The sequence below is a fragment of the Callionymus lyra genome, chromosome 13 (genome assembly GCF_982586985.1).
Source record: "Callionymus lyra chromosome 13, fCalLyr1.hap1.1, whole genome shotgun sequence".
NCBI classification, from domain to species: domain Eukaryota; kingdom Metazoa; phylum Chordata; class Actinopteri; order Syngnathiformes; family Callionymidae; genus Callionymus; species Callionymus lyra.
Genome location: NC_141830.1, coordinates 3,387,005 through 3,405,253, shown reverse-complemented (window position 1 = coordinate 3,405,253; position 18,249 = coordinate 3,387,005). Strand labels below are relative to the sequence as shown.

The 18,249-nt window shown below is 38.1% G+C and overlaps 1 protein-coding gene across 1 annotated transcript; it reads left to right on the top strand.

The window, feature by feature from the left end:
* Positions 1–938: 938 nt before the first annotated feature.
* cdc40 (cell division cycle 40 homolog (S. cerevisiae)) lies at positions 939–17,947 on the top strand. The gene is made up of 15 exons (XM_087806181.1): positions 939–1,136; positions 1,464–1,550; positions 3,034–3,163; positions 3,250–3,336; positions 3,418–3,557; positions 6,347–6,443; positions 6,529–6,668; positions 7,096–7,170; positions 8,154–8,199; positions 9,358–9,459; positions 9,871–9,986; positions 10,105–10,238; positions 14,242–14,318; positions 14,978–15,122; positions 17,532–17,947. Exons 1-15 carry the CDS (start codon positions 945–947, stop codon positions 17,707–17,709), a joined length of 1,746 nt encoding a protein of 581 aa, XP_087662307.1. The 5' UTR covers positions 939–944; the 3' UTR covers positions 17,710–17,947.
* Positions 17,948–18,249: the final 302 nt, after the last annotated feature.

Below are 18,249 nucleotides of genomic sequence, written 5' to 3'. Positions count from 1 at the left end.
GGTTTTTTTTCTTATTCATAGTCAGAGAAATGCAGCTTTCGAAATGTTTAGTCTCATTTACTCCCATTTGCGTTCGTTACATTGAATATTCGATATGACTCGACACATTGCATATCGAATTTCTTACGCTTCAATTTATAAAGTTTCATTTTTACTGTGTTGTGGAATTTGTTTTCCCTGAAATTCTTTTTTTTACACTTTGAATTTTACACAGATTTGTTCATGGATTGCACAAAATTGTCAGATTTTTAATGCTGTAAACTTGCATAACTCGAAAATTCTGTTCAAAGTGTGATTGTCAACTTAAGTTTTATGAATGAACAATACATGTTTAAATTGTTTTTTTATTCAGCAAGCTATTTATTTAATATATATAGTTGTATACTCCTTGAAATGTATGGTTTTACTAATATGTATGTCATGTTTGGTTTACATCTATGTCATTTCTTGAGTGTACGAGTTTGTTTTGTGTAGGAGTGGTAGGTACTAGTTGATTTACCTCCTTCTTTGCTTGTCATTTGTCATTTTACCTACACACAGATATATTTACATTACGTTTAAATATAAGCTGCTTTCTTCGTGCTTAAATATTTGAGTTGAATACATTGTAGGTCAGCTTGCCTGGAGAGCAGCTGGTTTCTAAATGTCCATTGTTACCTCAAATAGTGGTTTATTTAACGTTGTTATTTAATTAATTTCATTTAATGATTAGGTTTTATATTTTTTACAGCTTTTTCTTATTTCTGTCACTACTGGGCTTAGGGTGGGATCGAACAAAAACATTATAATAATATTTCTACAAGTGAAATTATGATTATTTGGTTCAGATAAATGATTCTTAGACGTACTTAAAGTAAGTAAACGCATCTCTCGAGCTCAATGCTTTTATTTTGACCGTAACGGAAGTAGCCTTTCGTGTTTCCGCTTGCTTCACAACATCCAAGATGGCCGCCGCCGCATCTTCCCTCGTTTCTTACGGAAGCGACTCCGATTCAGAAAATGAGATGGAATCCAAAACAAGGGCTGAGAAAGTGGATCCGAATCACCCGGACTCGACGGCTCACCTCAAGCCTTTAGACAGTGAGCCCACCATGACGCTGGCTGTTCTCAATTCAGCTCCTGAGGTCGCTGTTAAGGTGAGCTAGCCGTGTTAGCCGATATGCTAACGTTCTCTTTCTGCTTTTTATTCATTATTTTTGCACTTTGAGTCGCAAGCGTATCTATTACATACAACAGTCCGGTGTTTATGAGAACAGTCGTGATTTTTCTTATCCAGAAGTCATTAATTTATCTAGAACTCCATTGTTAGCGGTTAGCTACCGACTTTGTTAAAAAACGTCGGTTGATGCTCACTTAAAAAACGTATTTTTCCCGCTAAAAGTAACTTTTCTTAAACGTTGGTGCCGTTTTGTTTCTCATTGCATCGCTTCTTATATGTTGACTTATACCATTTACTCGTCTAGGAATCTGTCGAGACAGGAACACATCTGGATCCATTCCTGAAAGAAGTTTCATTCAACCCAAAATTCGAAACTTTGTTCGCTCCTCAGGTTTGTACATCATCCGCCTGGTCTGGTTGTGTTTTGTCATCTTACTGTGGCATGTGTTCATTATATTTGTATGGTACAGACACAAAAACTGCATTTACACTTAAGACACATCTGCAACATTTACAACCAATATTTATAGAGTGCTTTTCTAGACCAGGGTCACAAAGCGCTTAAACAATAAAATACTCAAAATATATACTAAAAAGATCAAGATAACACCGAGAACAACACAGGAAACCCATAAAAGCACAAATAAAAGTATCTTGAGATGTTTCTTGAAGGAGTCAGTAGATCATCAAACACAGAGATGTTTCTTGAAGGAGTCAGTAGATCATCAAACACAGATGTTTCTTGAAGGAGTCAGTAGATCATCAAACACAGATGTTTCTTGAAGGAGTCAGTAGATCATCAAACACAGATGTTTCTTGAAGGAGTCAGTAGATCATCAAACACAGATGTTTCTTGAAGGAGTCAGTAGATCATCAAACACAGATGTTTGTTGAAGGAGTCAGTAGATCATTAAACACAGATGTTTCTTGAAGGAGTCAGTAGATCATCAAACACAGATGTTTCTTGAAGGAGTCAGTAGATCATCAAACACAGATGTTTCTTGAAGGAGTCAGTAGATCATTAAACACAGATGTTTCTTGAAGGAGTCAGTAGATCATCAAACACAGATGTTTGTTGAAGGAGTCAGTAGATCATTAAACACAGATGTTTCTTGAAGGAGTCAGTAGATCATCAAACACAGATGTTTCTTGAAGGAGTCAGTAGATCATCAAACACAGATGTTTCTTGAAGGAGTCAGTAGATCATCAAACACAGATGTTTCTTGAAGGAGTCAGTAGATCATCAAACACAGATGTTTCTTGAAGGAGTCAGTAGATCATCAAACACAGATGTTTCTTGAAGGAGTCAGTAGATCATCAAACACAGATGTTTCTTGAAGGAGTCAGTAGATCATCAAACACAGATGTTTCTTGAAGGAGTCAGTAGATCATCAAACACAGATGTTTCTTGAAGGAGTCAGTAGATCATCAAACACAGAGATGGTTCCAAAGCTTAGGAGCAACAGTCTGGAAGGATTTCTCTCCTCTGGACCGGAAGTTCAGGAACCATCAGTAGATTCTGATCCACAGACCTCAGAGCCCGAGCTGGGGTGTAAGTCTGGATCAGATCACTGATGTAAATGTTGTAAAATAATAACATCAAAATGCTAAATATTTTCTCTCTTATACGGTTCACGTTACATTTTCGTCTGTGTTGTAAAAAACACTGGAATTATTTGTGTTGGCAACTTATAATTACATTTAAATAGTGAAAAAATAACGAATGAAAATAAAAGAAAACAAAATGCATTCAAATTAATTAAACAATATTCAATGAAAAACCGTCTACACACTATTCTATGTAAACGGCACCGCTGTCTGTGGCTCACAGTTCCAGGAGTTAATGTGATGTTTTTTAAAACCCGTCTTCCCAGTTCGGCCCAGAAAACCCATTCAAGGGTCAGCAGATGTCGGCGCCGAGGAACATGCTATCAGGTTTCGCGGAACCAGCTCATGTGAATGACTTCATGTTTGAACAACAAAGGAGAACCTTCTCAACCTTTGGTGAGCCGCCTTCTTATGTTCCTGTTCATCATTTTAATATCAAGATATTTAACCTGTTATCTAACGTCTTTCCACTTCATGAACAGGTTATGCTTTAGACCCGTCTGTCGACACCGAGGAAGTCACCATCAACAGCTATATCGGTGCCGTGGATGAAGCTGAGAAGAATAAAGGTGTGTGGATTGAAAGCTGTTCCCTCATTTTGACTGGAGATGTTGGAACATAAACCAAGTGGTTCCTTAACCGTTGTTCAGGGTTGACCGTGTTTGAGAGTGGACACAAGAAACCAGAGAAGAGGAAAAAGATTCAAGGGGGCGAGGCTGGCGACCTTGACAACTTCCTCGGACCTTGGGCGAAATATGTGGACGAGCAAAACATCGCAAAGCCAACAGAGGTTCGTCATTTCTTTTTTACTCTGTGTAGAAACGAATGCTTTAAGATGGCTTCCATGGATTATTATATACTGCAAAAACTAGATTTACCTTCTGCAGTTCATAAAGTGCTCATCGATAATTAACTGCTGTATTTCAAGACTTACTGTCACAGGTGGATGAGGAGACTGTTTCGCTATCACTGATGATAAATCTGATGTGTTAAATATTTCATTTAAGGGTCAACATTTGCTTCCCCAGAAAGACACAGTAGGTCCAGATGGGAAAAAAAATATGTTGTATAGGATATGATGCAAAAGTGTCAAAAAGTTGTCAGGTTTGGTTGAAATAGGATAATATAGTAAAAAAGAAAAGGAAGGCATGTATTAATTGCTAAGTCTATACAGTTTAAACAACGACCAGGGTCAAATGGTTTAGTATGTTTTTTGTTGTTGTAGAAATAAGCTTGTGGAGCGGAGAAAGGTTTGCATGTTGATTATTTTGGTTCCTTTTACAGCTACATTTCTTTGTTAGCATTGAGCTTCTCCAGTGTCTAATTACTTAATTAATTTGAAACTGTAATAGAGAGATCATCAAACACAAATGTTTCTTGAAGGAGTCAGTAGATCATCAAACACAGGTGTTTCTTGAAGGAGTCAGTAGATCATCAAACACAGATGTTTCTTGAAGGAGTCAGTAGATCATCAAACACAGATGTTTCTTGAAGGAGTCAGTAGATCATCAAACACAGATGTTTCTTGAAGGAGTCAGTAGATCATCAAACACAGGTGTTTCTTGAAGGAGTCAGTAGATCATCAAACACACATGTTTCTTGAAGGAGTCAGTAGATCATCAAACACACATGTTTCTTGAAGGAGTCAGTAGATCATCAAACACAGGTGTTTCTTGATGGAGTCAGTAGATCATCAAACACACAGATGTTTCTTGAAGGAGTCAGTAGATCATCAAACACAGATGTTTCTTGAAGGAGTCAGTAGATCATCAAACACAGATGTTTCTTAAAGGAGTCAGTAGATCATCAAACACACATGTTTCTTGAAGGAGTCAGTAGATCATCAAACACGGATGTTTCTTGAAGGAGTCAGTAGATCATCAAACACAGATGTTTCTTGAAGGAGTCAGTAGATCATCAAACACAGATGTTTCTTGAAGGAGTCAGTAGATCATCAAACACAGATGTTTCTTAAAGGAGTCAGTAGATCATCAAACACACATGTTTCTTGAAGGAGTCAGTAGATCATCAAACACACATGTTTCTTGAAGGAGTCAGTAGATCATCAAACACAGATGTTTCTTAAAGGAGTCAGTAGATCATCAAACACACATGTTTCTTGAAGGAGTCAGTAGATCATCAAACACACATGCTTCTTGAAGGAGTCAGTAGATCATCAAACACAGATGTTTCTTGAAGGAGTCAGTAGATCATCAAACACAGATGTTTCTTGAAGGAGTCAGTAGATCATCAAACACAGATGTTTCTTGAAGGAGTCAGTAGATCATCAAACACACATGTTTCTTGAAGGAGTCAGTAGATCATCAAACACAGATGTTTCTTGAAGGAGTCAGTAGATCATCAAACACACAGATGTTTCTTGAAGGAGTCAGTAGATCATCAAACACACAGATGTTTCTTGAAGGAGTCAGTAGATCATCAAACACAGATGTTTCTTGAAGGAGTCAGTAGATCATCAAACACAGATGTTTCTTGAAGGAGTCAGTAGATCATCAAACACACATGTTTCTTGAAGGAGTCAGTAGATCATCAAACACAGATGTTTCTTGAAGGAGTCAGTAGATCATCAAACACACAGATGTTTCTTGAAGGAGTCAGTAGATCATCAAACACACAGATGTTTCTTGAAGGAGTCAGTAGATCATCAAACACAGATGTTTCTTAAAGGAGTCAGTAGATCATCAAACACACATGTTTCTTGAAGGAGTCAGTAGATCATCAAACACACAGATGTTTCTTGAAGGAGTCAGTAGATCATCAAACACAGATGTTTCTTGAAGGAGTCAGTAGATCATCAAACACAGATGTTTCTTGAAGGAGTCAGTAGATCATCAAACACAGATGTTTCTTGAAGGAGTCAGTAGATCATCAAACACAGATGTTTCTTGAAGGAGTCAGTAGATCATCAAACACAGATGTTTCTTGAAGGAGTCAGTAGATCATCAAACACACAGATGTTTCTTGAAGGAGTCAGTAGATCATCAAACACAGATGTTTCTTGAAGGAGTCAGTAGATCATCAAACACAGATGTTTCTTGAAGGAGTCAGTAGATCATCAAACACAGATGTTTCTTGAAGGAGTCAGTAGATCATCAAACACAGATGTTTCTTGAAGGAGTCAGTAGATCATCAAACACACATGTTTCTTGAAGGAGTCAGTAGATCATCAAACACAGATGTTTCTTGAAGGAGTCAGTAGATCATCAAACACAGATGTTCACACAAAAGTGTCAAAAAGACACAAAAGTGTCAAAAAGTTGTCAGGTTTGGTTGAAATAGAATTGGTGAAATAGGATAATATAGTAAAAAAGAAAAGAAAGACATGTATTAATTGCTAAGTCTATACAGTTTAAACAACAACCAGGGTTTGTTGTAGAAATAAGCTTGTGGAGTGGAGAAAGGTTTGCATGTTGATTATTTTGGTTCCTTTTACAGCTACATTTCTTTGTTAGCGTTCAATGCTTCTCCAGTGTCTAATTACTTAATTAATTTGAAACTGTAATTCAACATTATGGCACAAAATGTAATGTTATGTTGCAAAATGTGTTTCCTATACAGGAAGAAAAGAAGGAGCTAGATGAGTATATTGCCAAAAAGCAAAAGAGAGGAAGGGTTCAAGAAGATGCTCCGCCAGAGGAGAAAACCATTCTGCATGGTAAAGAAATGTTCTCTATGGCTTCATTTATTTAATAGAGCTCAGAGTGTCTAACCATATATGTATTTTTTTATTCAATTTTCAGTCAAAGACATGTACGATTACCAGGGCAGGTCCTACCTTCATATTCCTCAGGATGTGGGCATCAACCTCCGCTCCTCAGAACCTCCATCCAAATGTTACCTGCCAAAGAAGCAGATCCACGTGTGGACCGGACACACAAAGGTCAGTTCGTACGAGTGCGCAGATGCGTCGATCGATTGTTGGCATGAACAGAAATGATCTCCGCTAATACGTGACTATGAATGAGACACATTTGTTATCGTCTCGCCCACAACTGTAGGTTATTTCAGGGGAGATTAGATTCAATCCCCAGATTTCAGAAATGGCTGTAGGGACAAAGAAATCAGTCAAGTTTTAAATTGGATTCTATCTGCATTGCAAGAGGAGTTTCATCATTTCGGCCCTCATTTAAAATTCAAAGGGGTCTAAAGATAATGATGTGTTGGCGCCGATGTCGAGATAAGAGACGAAGGCTTGCACAGCCGTTTCAGGGATGTTTGTAAATCTCCAACTGTATAGTTGTTGTTCTCGTTGGTGCCACGTATTGAACCGTTTTATGTAATATTTCTCATCTTTTTGTGTTATTCAGGGGGTTAGTGGAATCCGCCTTTTCCCAAGATCTGGTCATCTGCTTCTTTCTTGCTCCATGGACTGTAAGATCAAGGTAAACAATTCAACCCAATACGTTTTTACTTCTTACAGATGGCTAAATGTTTATGTTGGTATGAACAAATTAATTGACACATTTAAACATCAGGAATTGATTCCTAAACACCAATTAAATTGTTTTTAATTGACAATGAAGTTGTATTCCTCATATTCCATTGTGTGTTTTTTAAGATTGTATTTGTTGCGTTCAACTGTTTTGTGCTATTTGGTCAGATTTAGGATTTAAATTTAGGATATACCTGTTATATTTTTTAAATATCTGTTGCAAATAAAGTAAGTAAGTAAGTAATATTTATTTATATAGCGCTTTTCGAGACCAGGGTCACAAAGCGCTTTAACAATCAAAACAATACTCAAAACAGTACATACTTCAAAGATCAAGATAATACTGAGAACAACACAGGAGTTCGAGAAATTCAAGGAAAAGCCTGAACAAATAGAAACGTCTTAAGATGTTTCTTAAAGGAGTCAGTAGATCCATCAAGCGCAAAGAGAGAAGAAGATCGTTCCAAAGCTTAGGAGCAACAGCCTGAAAAGATTTCTCTCCTCTGGTCCTGAGTCGTGTGCGTGGAACCATAAGTAGATTCTGATCCACAGACCTCAGAGCCCGAGCTGGGGTGTAAGGCTGGATCAGATCAATGATGTAAGGAGGAGCGTGACAATGAATAGCTCTGAAAGTAAGAACCAGAATTTTAAAGTTGATCCTGAAAGAAACTGGAAGCCAGTGAAGAGTTTGAAGGATCGGAGAAATGTGAGTTCTTCTACTAGAGCGGGTTTTAGACACAATTATTTTGTTGTTAAATATGTTCAAAGTGTTTCTCAGTCCCACTTATGCATGTGGTTATCTGGATTAATTCAAGAGTTAAATTCACATGTTACATGTTTGTAAAATATGAATTACTCATGGTTTTATCAATCCAGTCTTACGATGAACTCAAAACATCTATCATAAGTCATTTCACACCCTTTTCTCTACAGCTTTGGGAAGTTTACAATGAGCGGAGATGCTTGCGGACATTTATGGGTAAGCGACCTACATTTGTTTCCGATTGTTTACAAAAGGCTGCCTAACATGTCAGTTGAGGGTACGTTTAATCAGTCGATTACACAATTGAATCATTTTATAATTGTACTTCTAGATGGCGACACGGCTCTTTTCCAAGCCTTTGTTCGGTGTGATATTTGGGTCTGAAAGGGGAGGCACATGGCTCTTTTACATTCTTCTCCGAGGCGACACTGTCAGAATACTGATTGTTTGCAGCCGCGGTTCTGCTTGTCAGCTTCAACACCAAATATACATAATTCAGCAGCCCGGGGGCAGAGAAGAGCGGGGGCTGGCACACGGGTGAAGGATGGGGTAGGATACCAGGAGGTTTGGGTGTATTTACTTCTGCAGAACTTCCTATTCATTACTTTAAAGTCACTGCTCGGTTGTTTTTCGCAGTTGTAAATGACCCCCGTTCTCTGAAGTTCCTTAGTGACTGCACTCTTTAGATGAGACTTGTGTTTCTATATTAGCTTTGCAACATTTAAGCATACATAAAGAAGTGGTTGTTGCACAAAATATTGTCAAATCATCTAATAAGGAAGAAAATAAATCCTGCTCAGGCTCCCGTTGAAGTGTTGGAGCGAAGTTGAACTGTCATTATACAACCTTCAAGCAAAACTACTATTACACCCCTGTGATATCCCTTAATATACAGTCTTTAAATGACACTGCATGCGTGTATTGACCAAGGCAGACAAACAAGTTGTGCAGTAACTTGTAATTGTTGAGGTGGATAACTACAAGGGAGGCAGTGGGGATGTTTCATCCGCTAGCAGAAGATCTGTGAAGTGTACTTGCAGTGCTGTTGTTTGAACTTTCCCATAGGGAAGAGCAGACCGAACTGCCACTTGGCCTTAGCGGACTCTCTTATCTCCGTGGAAACACTCTTGTGCTGATAAAAATAAAAGCTTGTTTTAACAAGGGAAGCATCTGGGCCCAGATCCCACAGGGACCTTGCATTACCTATGTGGAGAAATGGTGCAAAGTGCTTTGAAGATGAGTGTAAGAGGAAGAATATAGAGGTGTGGAGATTTAAAGGGGCGAGTTTTACTCTCGGTAGTTCATGTATATCTCCATATGTCACAGCTGTCTTTTTTTTCCTTTTTTATCTTTGACATTTTTCCCCTTTACCAGGTCATGGCAAAGCAGTACGAGACATTTGTTTCAACAACGCTGGAACTCAGTTTCTGAGCGCTGCGTACGATCGTCACCTGAAGCTGTGGGACACTGAGACAGGTATTGTCTTCCAAAGACCTTCCTACTGTGAACAAGACATCCAAGATCACATCCGTTGAGCAGAATCTAGAGCGTTTGCTGTAGTAGTAAAGCAACCAAAACGATTTGATATTATTAGTCCCCGTCCAGCAGAGGGCAGGATAGTTTACTCCCTTGAGAAGTTCATGACTGGTTGGTTGCAATATTTCGAAAAACCATCAAACTCTCACTTTTTTATCTATAACGATAGCAAAAATATAAAACCATTTTGTTCTCCTGTGTATTTTTCCAGTTATTATGAATTTGACCTTTTTGAAAAGTGTTAAAAAGCTCCAGCAGATGTTTTTTGTCTGTATTGTCGCTAGAAACTGTCCAGAGCTTTGCTTTAGAGCAGCTTTTATTACACACCACTCATTTCATTTTTCTTCACAGGCCAGTGTATCACTCGCTTCACCAACCGGAAGGTACCGTACTGCGTCAAGTTCAACCCAGACGAAGACCACCAGAACCTCTTTGTCGCCGGCATGTCGGACAAAAAGATTGTTCAGGTTTGTTGCTAAAGCTGCCTGACATTGATTGATGAGATGTTGATTCTAAAACCCGCCTTACTTTCTTACTACAACTGACCGTCGCATTGAAACACGATCTCATCTCTGGACGCCACAGTGGGATATCAGGACCGGCGAGGTGGTTCAGGAGTACGACCGGCATCTCGGCGCCGTCAACACCATCACCTTCGTGGACGAGAACCGCCGCTTCGTCAGTACATCAGACGACAAGAGTCTCCGAGTCTGGGAGTGGTGAGTTAACACGACATGTGTGCTTTTTGCAAATTTGTCCATCGTCATGCCAGACTTTAAGGCGAAGTTTTCCTTTTGTCTTTACACATCCACCTTGAATTGCATTGCCGGAAAACTCTAGAACATATGTGCCAAATGTGGCCCGCCATGTGATTTTATGTGGCCTGCCTGCCTTACCTTATATATCTTATTTAGTGCACCACGTGCCATTTTTATTTAATTGTAAAATACTACATCACACATGTTTTTAGCAGCTCAAAATTGTTGGTTTTACAGTAGTTATGCCCCCTCTCAAGTAATACATTCAAAGTAATTTAACATTAAGGAGTAGTTACATTTATTTTACATTAGCTTACATTTTCCTGATGATAAGATTCCAGGGTTGAGTCAGTACTTGGGTGACTTAGGTCAGTCTGTCAAACTGAGCCTGAGAAACCTGGGTGTTGTATTTGATAAAGACATGTCTCTTGTTCAACACTGCAGAAAACTGACCAGAAACTGTTTCCTTCAACTGAGAAAAATCTCTAAACTTAGGAAAATGTTGTCACAACATGATCTGGATCTTATAATCCATGCGTTTGTTTCTTCTCGTCTGGACTATTGTAACAGTTTGTTTTCATGTCTTAACAAGAAGGATCTTCTCGTCTGCAGTTGATTCAGAACTCTGCAGCCAGAATTCTGACCCGCTCTAGTAGAAGAACTCACATTTCTCCGATCCTTAAAACTCTTCACTGGCTTCCAGTTTCTTTCAGGATCAACTTTAAAATTCTGGTTCTTACTTTCAGATCTATTCATGGTCAGGCTCCTCCTTACATCACTGATCTGATCCAGCCTTACACCCCAGCTCGGGCTCTGAGGTCTGTGGATCAGAATCTACTTATGGTTCCACGCACACGGCTCAGGACCAGAGGAGAGAAATCTTTTTATGCTGTTGCTCCTAAGCTTTGGAACGATCTTCTCTCTCTTTGCGCTTGATGGATCTACTGACTCCTTTAAGAAACATCTTAAGACGTTTCTATTTGTTCAGGCTTTTCCTTGAATTTCTCGAACTCCTGTGTTGTTCTCGGTATTATCTTGATCTTTGAAGTATGTACTGTTTTGAGTATTGTTTTGATTGTTAAAGCGCTTTGTGACCCTGGTCTCGAAAAGCGCTATATAAATAAATATTACTTACTTACTTACTTATTTAATTACATTTATAAGTTACATCTGGCCCTTTGAGGGGAGCCATTATGATGATGTGGCCCCTGGTGGAAACCAGTTTGACACCCCTGCTCTAGAAGACATTTAAAGATCAATACTTCTGTTTTATTTTGGATGTATCGTAGAATATATACTATAAACACAACAATTGTGTGTGGGTTAGGTGAAGATGTTCTGATTAAATGAAAAGGTTAAGATGCTGATTCGTACGTCATCGCTAATGAAATCCACGTATTGAGTCATGTTTCTGTGGGTGGTCCTAAACTTTGAAGAGTTTACATTCTTTTCCTACTGGCGTATAAACCTAGTAAAGTATCGGGAGACCACCCGGGGGAGTATTTATGACTCGGGTTCTCGAGCTGTAAACGTGCCCGTCGCTGCAAGATGATAAATATTTAAGGTTACATTCTGTCATGCAACGTTGCTTTGGGTGAATATACAGTGAGATATCGGTGTCTCTCTGCCGGGGTCAGGATTTATCTCCGGGCATACTTGCTGCTTGATGAGAACCAGGGATCGAGGCCAACTATCTCCCACAGACACCACCTGGTCCTCTCTTGTCAGCCCAGCACCACCATGAGAACTGCTAGAGTGAAGCTTTAGTCAGATTCTACCAGAACCGTCTCGTATTGCACAACAGCTGAGTAGAACGATGGATTGATGGTGGGAAAATATTCCTTTATTTCCATTCGCTCTTATTTTGTCACTTGTTCTTGTTGGGCAACACTTGACATCCGAGCGCGTTTGTGATGCAGTTGATTCAGAACTCTGCAGCCAGAATTCTGACCCGCTCAAGTAGAAGAACTCACATTTCTCCGATCCTTAAAACTCTTCACTGGCTTCCAGTTTCTTCTACTGACTCCTTTAAGAAACATCTTAAGACGTTTCTATTTGTTCAGGCTTTTCCTTGAATTTCTGGAACTCCTGTGTTGTTCTCAGTATTATCTTGATCTTTAAAGTATGTACTTTTTTGAGTATTGTTTTGATTGTTTAAGCGCTTTGTGACCCTGGTCTCGAAAAGCGCTATATAAATAAATATTACTTACTTACTTACTTACTTATGATCGATAAAGAATGGCCTAAGAAAGCCTGCACTCTAATAGGCTCCCAATCCCGACGACATCCTTGTGAATAAATGTAAGTAATATTTAGTAAGTAATATTTATTTATATAGCGCTTTTCGAGACCAGGGTCACAAAGAGCTTAAACAATCCAAACAATACTCAAAAAAGTACATACTTTAAAGATCAAGATAATACTGAGAACAACACAGGAGTTCGAGAAATTCAAGGAAAAGCCTGAACAAATAGAAATGTCTTAAGATGTTTCTTGAAGGAGTCAGTAGATCATCAAACACAGATGTTTCTTGAAGGAGTCAGTAGATCATCAAACACAGATGTTTCTTAAAGGAGTCAGTAGATCATCAAACACAGATGTTTCTTGAAGGAGTCAGTAGATCATCAAACACAGATGTTTCTTGAAGGAGTCAGTAGATCATCAAACACAGATGTTTCTTGAAGGAGTCAGTAGATCATCAAACACAGGTGTTTCTTAAAGGAGTCAGTAGATCCATCAAGCGCAAAGAGAGAGAAGATCAATCCAAAGCCTGAAAAGATTTCTCTCCTCTGGTCCTGAGTCGTGTGCGTGGAACCATAAGTAGATTCTGATCCACAGACCTCAGAGCCCGAGCTGGGGTGTAAGGCTGGATCAGATCAGTGATGTAAGGAGGAGCCTGACCATGAATAGATCTGAAAGTAAGAACCAGAATTTTAAAGTCGATCCTGAAAGAAACTGGAAGCCAGTGAAGAGTTTGAAGGATCGGAGAAATGTGAGTTCTTCTACTAGAGCGGGTCAGAATTCTGGCTTTTAAAGTTCTGAATCAACTGCAGACGAGACGATCCTTCTTGTTAAGACATGAAAACAAACTGTTACAATAGTCCAGACGAGAAGAAACAAACGCATGGATTATAAGATCCAGATCATGTTCCGACAACATTTTCCTAAGTTTAGAGATTTTTCTCAGTTGAAGGAAACAGTTTCTGGTCAGTTTTCTTCAGTGTTGAACAAGAGACATGTCTTTATCAAATACAACACCCAGGTTTCTCAGGCTCAGTTTGACAGACTGACCTAAGTCACCCAAGTACTGACTCAACCCTGGAACCGTATCATCAGGAGCAATCACCAGAGTTTCAGTTTCGTCCACATTTAGCTGTAAAGTGTTTTCACTCATTGTTTGATTTCTAGCAAACAATTGACTAAGTTCAGCCTCTGGGGCTCGAGGGGAATATTTAATGACTTCACTCGATCAAGAGGGATTTTACGAACTGGACTAATAGACGCTGATGAAGGAAATTGTTGCTGAAAAGTCTCGGATCTAACGATCTACCTGACGCCTGCAGTCGTAAGGCTTCCTCATAAACACACACACACACACACACAACATCAAAAGCCCATTTGTCACTTTCACAAAGTCTAGATGGATAGTCCAGAGTATCTCAAGAAACCATCATGTGATCGTCAAAGCTGCAATTTACGCTCCTTGATTCCAATTTAACATTGTGTTGCTGTGACATTAAGAATTGTGCGCTTGAATTGGTGAAAGTCGATCTCTATGCCAGACGCGTCAATGAAATCTAGCGTCTAAATGGTTAAACAGTTTAATCATCTAAGGAATAAAGACTCTTTGAAAGTTCTCTGGTGACTGCAGGCTCTGAAAAATCCTCACCTCAGTGCTTTCTTCAAGAGATGTCGCTCCACATGAATCATTGAATCCACTCTTGACGCCGTGTGTCTCTTCCAGGGACATCCCCGTGGACTTCAAGTACATCGCCGAGCCCAGCATGCACTCGATGCCGGCTGTGACGCTCTCGCCCAACGGTGAGTCCTCAGAACCAGCCGTGTGGAGAAGGCGCCTCGGCGTCTCGTGTTGATCTGTGTCGGCCATTTTCAGCTCGACGGGTTTTCTCGTGTGTTCTAATGACAGCAGAGAAGTAAACGTTTGACTTCAGGGATTAAACAACTGTCCACCCATGACTTGTAAAGAAAGGTGCAGTTAGACGATTATCTGGCTGTGTTCTTATTGTGGAGTATGATGGCAGCAGGGAGGAAGGACCTGCTGTACCTCTCCCTCACACACCTGGGATGGAGCATCCCATCACTGATGGAGCTCCTCAATGCCCTCAGTGTGTGCTGGAGAAGGTGAGACAAGTTCCTCCTCATGGAGCCCAGCTTGCTCCGTATCCTCCTCCCAGTCACTTCCTCCACAGGATCCAGGGGGCGCCCTAGGACGTAACCGGCCTTCTTAATAAGGCTGTCCAGTTTAGCCCTATCCTTTGCTGTCATGCTGCTGGATGTCGGCAGGAAACATTTGTTCACTTGAATCTGAACGTAGTTCACCTCAGAGATCATCAGATGTTGACGTGAAGATGTCATGAGCGTCTCCTACTCTCTCCTCTGAGCCACAAATACTATTTAAGAACATAGAACAGTCAGCTCCACTCTGATGTTTCCTCTGCTTCCTTGTCGACTCCGCACAGGCAAGTGGCTCGCCTGTCAGTCCATGGACAACCAGATCCTGATCTTCGGAGCTCAGAACCGCTTCAGACTCAACAAGAAGAAGATCTTCAAGGGTCACATGGTTGCTGGTTATGCCTGTCAGGTGGATTTCTCTCCGGATATGAGGTCAGACTTTGGTTTCTTTCCATTTGTAAAAAAATATATATCGTCATCCTTTATTTTTCCTTCTGTTGTTGTTGTTTTTACTTTTATCGTCCAACTACAGAAAAGAACAATAATGTTTATCATTTTTATAGATCATTTCTGTCTTATGTTTTGAAAAAAGATGGTATTTTCTCTGAAGTGACGTCAATATATATACAAATATACAAATGCATACAGATATACAAATGCATACAGATATACAAATGCATATAAATATACAAATGCATATAAATATAAAAATGCATACAGATATACAAATGCATACAGATATACAAATGCATATAAATATACAAATGCATATAAATATACAAATGCATACAGATATACAAATGCATATAAATATACAAATGCATACAAATATACAAATGCATATAAATATAAAAATGCATATAAATATACAAATGCATACAAATATACAAATGCATATAAATATACAAATGCATACAGATAAACAAATGCATATAAATATACAAATGCATACAGATAAACAAATGCATATAAATATACAAATGCATATAAATATACAAATGCATATAATAAACAAATGCATACAAATATACAAATGCATATAAATATACAAATGCATACAAATATACAAATGCATACAAATATACAAATGCATATAAATATACAAATACATTTAAATATACAAATGCATATAAATATACAAATGCATATAAATATACAAATGCATACAAATATACAAATGCATACAAATATACAAATGCATATAAATATACAAATGCATACAAATATACAAATGCATACAAATAAACAAATGCATATAAATAAACAAATGCATATAAATATACAAATGCATATAAATATACAAATGCATATAAATATACAAATGCATACAAATAAACAAATGCATACAAATATACAAATGGATACAAATATGCAAATAGATACAAATATGCAAATGAATATAAATATACAAATGCATATAAATATACAAATGCATATAAATAAACAAATGCATACAAATATACAAATGCATACAAATATACAAATGCATACAAATATACAAATGGATACGAGTATGCAAATAGATACAAATATGCAAATGAATATAAATATACAAATGCATACAAATGCATATAAATATACAAATGCATACAAATGCATACAAATATACAAATGCATACAAATGCATATAAATATACAAATGCATATAAATATACAAATGCATATAAATAAATAAATGCATATAAATATACAAATGCATATAAATATACAAATGCATATAAATAAACAAATGCATACAAATATACAAATGCATACAAATATACAAATAGATACAAATATGCAAATGAATATAAATATACAAATGCATACAAATGCATATAAATATACAAATGCATACAAATATACAAATGCATACAAATGCATATAAATATACAAATGCATATAAATATACAAATGCATATAAATAAATAAATGCATATAAATATACAAATGCATATAAATATACAAATGCATACAAATATACAAATGCATATAAATAAACAAAGGCATACAAATATACAAATGCATACAAATATACAAATGCATACAAATATACAAATGCATATAAATATACAAATGCATATAAATAAACAAAGGCATACAAATATACAAATGCATACAAATATACAAATGCATATAAATAAACAAAGGCATACAAATATACAAATGCATATACATATACAAATGCATATAAATATACAAATGCATATAAATATACAAATGCATATAAATAAACAAAGGCATACAAATAAACAAATGCATATAAATATACAAATGCATACAAATATATACAAATGCATATAAATATACAAATGCATACAAATATATACAAATACATATAAAGCTGCTCTGATCATTTTTATGCGACTGAAGACAGAAACTGTGATTTTCAATACATGATGTTTCGATGCCTCTAGTGAGTCTCAACTGAACATCATTTTACTTCAACTATTAGCTTCACCGTTAAAGTAAATAACTGTTAATTATTTTAATCGTCTATTAAATACTAAATAAGCTATTGATCTATCTGTGTTTTTCCCTTTTGTGTTTTCAACTAAAACACGTTTTTCTGGAAATCAGGAAATAATCATTAAGAAGAGTTTTCAAAATATGCGTATTACACGATTGATCAATTGTATTTCCTGTTGAATACTCCATGTACTCTGATGTACACAATATAGTTGTGTATGGATCCAGTGCAGGTAAGAGTGGAGGTTCTGAGCGAACCGTGTTGAATACGAGCACAAGTCTCGACTCAGGAGATCCAACCAGGCCAGGTCGGCTCTTATCATAGCCGTCAAGGAGATTTCTTCTCATCCTTGGCCTCCGATGGTCGCGCTCACATCCCACTCTCTCGCGCAGCTACGTGGTGTCGGGCGACGCCGACGGGAAGCTGAACATCTGGGACTGGAAGACCACCAAGCTGTACCACCGCATCAAGGCCCACGACCGGGTGTGCATCAGCGCCCTCTGGCATCCACACGAGACCTCCAAGGTCATCACCTGTGGGTGGGACGGACAGATCAAGCTGTGGGATTAAACCGTCCCACAGCGGCTCCCGAATGACGACGTTCATTCTCTTCCCCGCGATGATTCGATGGATTTCTTCGGGAACAGGACTGGTATCCAGTCTGTATTTTTGTATCCTGTCACACAAACATGCGTCGACTGCTGCGTTATCTTCTTCAGACACATTTTTTTCTCTAACTCACCGGAGTCATGTGTTTATTTTCTTTTACGCTGCCAATTCTATTTGGAAATAAACATTTTATCCAATAGTTCTCTTGTTCAGATGTTGTTCTTCGGTCACTTCGACTTCAATTTTGCTGCTGACGCACAAGAAAACGTTCATTTCCAGGACAGTTTAACGCCCTGTGATTGATGGAGGATGATGCAAGTGTAGTCGGGAATCGGTTACCATGGAAACCTACTCGTAGAACTAGACTCTAGACCAGGGGTCGGGAACCTTTTTGACTCTTTGAAAATATTTGGAAATGTATTTCAGTGAGAGCCATATAAATAATATTCAGATGTAAGAATCTGTGCTTGACACGAATTCAAGCCCTTTTTCCTGTGTTCA

What these genes read in the sequence shown, in the direction of transcription:
- cdc40 (XM_087806181.1), top strand. Translation starts at nt 945, where the DNA reads ATGGCCGCCGCCGCATCTTCCCTCGTTTCTTACGGAAGCGACTCCGAT. An exon ending in TGTGGACCGGACACACAAAG is followed by an intron (nt 6,669 to 7,095) that starts GTCAGTTCGTAC and finishes TGTGTTATTCAG; the next exon opens with GGGGTTAGTGGAATCCGCCT. An exon ending in CCATGGACTGTAAGATCAAG is followed by an intron (nt 7,171 to 8,153) that starts GTAAACAATTCA and finishes TTTTCTCTACAG; the next exon opens with CTTTGGGAAGTTTACAATGA.